General features: G+C 40.7%; 1 protein-coding gene across 2 annotated transcripts in view; it reads right to left on the bottom strand.

Moving 5' to 3' along the window:
* Nucleotides 1–5,564, bottom strand: part of PIK3C2G (phosphatidylinositol-4-phosphate 3-kinase catalytic subunit type 2 gamma) — a 370,041-nt gene that overhangs the window by 107,982 nt on the left and 256,495 nt on the right. For both annotated transcript variants that reach the window (XM_024129228.1, XM_007126978.3), the window contains one exon: nt 676–832. In XM_024129228.1, the coding sequence (XP_023984996.1) occupies nt 676–832 (157 nt within the window). The remainder of the gene's footprint in view (nt 1–675; nt 833–5,564) is intronic.

The raw sequence follows: 5,564 nt of genomic DNA, 5'->3' as shown, positions 1-5,564 counted from the left end.
AGATATGGGAACATCTGTATATGTATAACTGATTCACTTTGTTATAAAGCAGAAACTAACACACCATTGTAAAGCAATTATACTCCAATAAAGATGTTTAAAAAAAAAAATTCTCCTGTTGGCCAACAGAGAGCACCCAGGACCATGACTCAGTAGACTCAATGTAGTAAATGTACTACCTGCGAGTCAAATTGCTAGGAAGTCAACTTACATTTTTGGCTCTCAGTTTCTTAATCTGGAAAATAAGCAAGTGATCAAACGCAGAGATTGGGAGGGAAACCAGGAAAAATCCTTGCTTGTTCTACATCATCGGGTTGCCATAATGTGAAAATGAAATAGTACTTTAAAAACACTTTTGAAAAAATTCTAAAGCACAGTGCAATTAATATAATATTCTAAATTACTGTCCTTGACCTTTAATCAAAATATACTGAGATAACCCCTGAATACATCAATATTATTGTGAAGAGAAAGGTTTGAGACAATAACTGTGAACAAATGTTATGAATTATTAAGAAATGTATTTATAAGCTGTACAATGGTACTTTTAGTTTGTTCATTCCATTCTGTTTTGAATAGCTCTTTGAGGAACTCTAAGCCATTAGAAAAGATAGACTACTGAAAGAGAGCCATAAAGGGAGCTTATTATTTCTGTTATTTCCCCAAGGGACTTACCATTTCTAGCAGGTTCAAGAGCAGGCAGCTGTGTCTTCTGACAATTTTATAAGCTCGACAGCAAAGCTCCACAAAGTCTTGGAAATGCTGTGGGTTTTTCCCACCCTCTGTAATAAAGTACTCCATCTCTGAAGTAAAAATAAAAGGGGCTCTGTCCCTATAAACCAAAAAACACCACCAACCATAAGCAGGAAGAGAAATGGTTTGAAGGGTTAAATTAGGCAGTGACAACAACTTATTTCCATTTGAAATTTTTTGTTATTTTCTCTCTAATGCATGAACCTCCTTCATTGTAGGACAGCTGGAGAAACTTGCTAACTGTAGAGTTTGAATAATGTAGCTGAACTGCAACAGAGAAAGAAGGGTAAGTTATTTTACAAAGTTGACCTATATTGGCTCAAATAGTTAATTCTGTTATATTTGATGTGACTATTATTCATTACAATTAATTTAAGGACCAATTAATAATTAAGGTGATTTTACAGAAAGTATATTTATTGCTAAATTTTGAAATGATAGAACAGATCACGTATTTAACCTTATGGTGCTTTTTTTTTTTTTTAAACCTTTCTTTTTCCCTTAGATGGTATACTGACCCTTTAGGTAAAAAGTTTCAGGCAGAAGCTAAGATATAGTGGGCCAACATCAGTCCCGGGATCCCCCTTTTGGGCCCCACAGCCAGCCACCACTGGGACCCTGTCCTGACCACCAGTGGGTTGGCAGCCTCCTCTTGAGCCAGAGCTGGACAGCCAACCAGATGGGGGCCAGCCCTGCCTACCTGTGCACCCACAGTAGTCTGCCTCATCACAACAGAAGGGCCCGCTCAGCCCACATAAAGGGCACCCCTAGAGCATACAGCTCTGCCAACCAGAGGGTAGTGTGCTGCTGGGCCCCATAGGACATCTCCTACATAAGGCCATTTCTCCAAGGTCAGGAAACATAACTGACTTACCTAATACTTAGAAATAAACATAGAGAATTAGGCAAAATGAGGAGACAAAGAAATATGTTCCAAAGAAGGAACAAAACACCAGAAGAACTTAGGAAGTGGAGATAAGCAATCTATCCCATAAACAGTTCAAGGTAATGATTGTACAAATGCTCAACAAATTGGGGAGCATTATTTACAATAGCCAAGATATGGAAGCAACCTATGTGTCTATTGATAGATGAATGGATAAAGAAGATGGGGTGTATATATATAATGGAATATTCAACCATAAAAAATAATGAAATCTTGCCATTTGCAACAACATGGATGGACCTAGAGGATATTACACTAAATGAAATGAGTCAGACAGAGAGAGACATACATACCACATGGTTTCACTCACATGTAGAATTTAAAAAACAAAACAAACAAACATAGCAAAACAGAAACAGACTCAGAATCAGAGAACAAAGTGGTGGTTGCCAGAGGGAAGGGAGGTGGGGGGATTAGTGAAATAGTTGAGGGAAATTAAGAGTTACAAACTTCCTGTTATAAAATAAATAACTCACAGGGATGTAATGTATAGCATAGAGAATATAGTCAATAATATTGTAATAATTCTGTATGGTGACAGATGGTAACTAGACTTATCATGGTGACCATTTTGTAATGTATAAAATATTGAATCACTATGTTCTACAGCTGAAACTAATTATGATGCTGTAAGTCAGTTATAGTTCAAAAAAAAGAAAGAAAAGCTAAGATATGTAATGACAAGTTCTTTCAGAAGGTAATCTGAAAAACCAGATGTTACCAACTCACTGTGATATGCTTAGTAAGGGAAAAAAGAGGTAACTATATTTCATTTCTGTAAAAACAGAAAAACAAAGGACCAGAAAGAAGGACCAGAAGATCCTGTTTTCCCTATATTTGTCAGTTTTTTCTCACGTTATTTGAAACACGAAGAGACCTGAGATGAAGTGTTAGTGCTTCTAATAGAGAGAGTAGAGAGAGGGCTGCTCACCCGCTCTGTGATGAGGTCTCCGTCACTGAATAAGAGCAAGGATGAGAGAGAGTTTCGATACTGATTTGGCCAAAGGTCATCTAGAACAGCAGTCCCCAACCTTTTTGGCACCAGGGACCAGTTTCATGGAAGAGAATTTTTCCACGGACCGGGAGGGGGTGGTGGTGGTGGGAGGGGATGGTTTTGGGATGATTCAAGTGCATTACATTTACTGTGCACTTTATTTCTATTATTATTACATTGTAATATATAATAAATAATTATACAGCTCACCATAATGCAGAATCAGCGGGAGCCCTGAGCTTGCTTTCACTTGCCACTTACTGATAGGGTTTTGATATGAGTCTGCAAGCAACTGATTGATTATGGTCTCTGTGTGGTCAGACCTCTCTGCTAATGATAATCTGTATTTGCAGCCGCTCCCCAGTGCTAACATCACCGCCTCAGCTCCCCCTCAGATCATCAGGCTTTAGATTCTCATAAGAAGCGCGCAACCTAGATCCCTCACATGCACAGTTCACAGTAGGGTTTGCCCTCCTATGAGAATCTAATGCCGCTGCTGATCCGACAGGAGGTGGAGCTCAGGTGGTAATGCGAGCGATGAGGAGCGGCTGTAAATATAGATGAAGCTTCGCTCACCTGCTGCTCACCTCCTGCTGTGTGGCCTGGTTCCTAACAGGCCACGGACTGGTACCGGTCTGTGGCCTGGGGGTTGGGGACCCCTGATCTAGAAGCCTTTGAAATGTGAATACAGTTTTGAGTAAAACGTTGTTTAAAACATAAAGATTTTTGAATGAATTGAAGACATTTTAAAATTTGAGCCTAGCAGTCTAGATATAACTAAGTTCAGTTCAAGCAGTGACTGAGAAAAGTCAAGGATTATTGAGGAAGCTTCTTAATTTTTTTAGTTAATTTTATGTATATATGTATGTATATATATATATATATATATATATATATATATATGTATGTATATAGTTGTTTGTTTGTTTGTTTTTGGGCCATGCCGTGGGGCCTGCAGGATCTCAGTTCCCTGACCAGGGATTGAACCTGGCCCTCGGCAGTGAAAGCCTGGAGTCCTAACTTAGGCCACCAGGGAACTGCCAGGATAATTGTGTTCTTTATTGTTGCTATGCTTAGCTATTTTAATAAAAACATAGTAGTGAAACTGCACCTCAGATTGGGTCTTGAACCCACTTGCTGGGACTCGAACCCAGCCTAAACCCAGATTGGGACTTGAACCCCCGAGGCCAGAACTTGAACCTGGCCAAAACCCTGATTGGGACTTGAACCCATGTGACCGGGACTCGAACCCGGCCAAAACCCAGGGTCTTCCAACTGAGATCACACATCTGGTTTCAGGACTTAAGGAAGCTCAGATTCTTGATGTCTCATTGCAGAAAGAATTCAGTGAGAGACAAGTGATAGGTAAGAAGTGGATTTATTTAGAGAAACACACTCCACAGACAGAGCATGGGCCATCTCAGAAGGTGAGAGCAGCACCAGGGTATGGGGTTGTTAGTTTTTATAGTGGTGGGTAATTTCATAGGCTAATGAGTGGGAGGAGTATTCCAGCTATTTCGGGAATGGGCGGGGATTTCCAGGTATTGGGCCACCACCCACTGTTTGATCCTTATGGTTGGCCTTGGAACTGTCATGGCGCCTGTGGGTGTGTCATTTAGCTTGCTGATGTGTTACAATGAGCGTATACTGAGGTGCAAGGTCTAGTAGAAATCTACTTCTCTGCCATCTTGGACCCATTTGGTTCTAATCAGTTTATGTCATGTCCTTGGGCTATGTCATTCTTTCAAAGGTTGTGCCCTGCCCCCTTCCCTCCTGTTTCAGTAAAGCTGGAAATCTCACTAATTGAACTTAGTTAACCAGACCTTTCAGAAGTGTGTATATTCAAATCAGAAAGCCACAACTCAGGTATTTTGTAGTTGACCTGGGGCAGTGGAATCTAATTGCAGGCAAAGTATTTTAATGAAAATACGTAAGCTACCTCTGTCTGGCTGTGGTTTTTAAATTTTATTGTGTGATCCATGCTACCACTAAATGTCTGGAAGAGAAGCTGATGTAATAATTTCCCCACTTAGCTTTATATTCATTCATTCATTCAAGAAAATTTATTGAGCACCTAGACACTAAGGAATTTCTTAAGAATCAAGTCCAAATTTTAAAATTTTTGCTCAAAATCCTTTTATATTTGGCATACATTGACTTATCTAGCCTGTATGCTATGAATTTACTTTACAGCCCTTTACTTTGGCCAAGCTGGGAGCACAGATGTTGAAAATATGAAATACAGCATGGGTTCTAATCCTGGACCTGCTGTATCTCAGTTTCCTCATCTCTGAAATGGACAAGAAATGTCTGAAATGGACATGTGAATGGCTATATGAGGTTCTATGCAGAGGGCACAGATTGCAGGCCTGCCAGCCAGGCTTCAAATCATGTTCTACCACTTAGTAGTTCTGCAACCCTCAGCAAGTTACTTATCCTCTGTGTGCCTCAATCTCTTCCTCTGTAAAATGGGGATAAGAGCACTTGACTACTGGGATTGCTGAGAGGATTAAATGAGTTAAAGCACGTAAAAGTACTTAGAACATAGCCTGGCACATAGTAAACACTCAATAAATTTTAAATACTCTAATTAGTCCCCAAACTAATAAAAATGTTCTAGAGCTGAACCTAGTCGAAGCTAAATCTCCCTTTCTCTTCAAAAATGCCATCTGGGGCTTCCCGGGTGGCGCAGTGGTTGAGAGTCTGCCTGCCGATGCAGGGGACACGGGTTCGTGCCCTGGTCCGGGAAGATCCCACATGCCGCGGAGCGGCTGGGCCCATGAGCCATGGCCGCTGAGCCTGCGCGTTTGGAGCCTGTGCTCCGCAACGGGAGAGGCCACAACAGTGAGAGGCCCGAGTACCGCAAAAAAA

The sequence above is a fragment of the Physeter macrocephalus genome, chromosome 6 (genome assembly GCF_002837175.3).
Source record: "Physeter macrocephalus isolate SW-GA chromosome 6, ASM283717v5, whole genome shotgun sequence".
Lineage (NCBI taxonomy): Eukaryota > Metazoa > Chordata > Mammalia > Artiodactyla > Physeteridae > Physeter > Physeter macrocephalus.
Note: the sequence above shows the minus strand (reverse complement) of the source record. Positions and strands in the feature narration are given on the sequence as shown.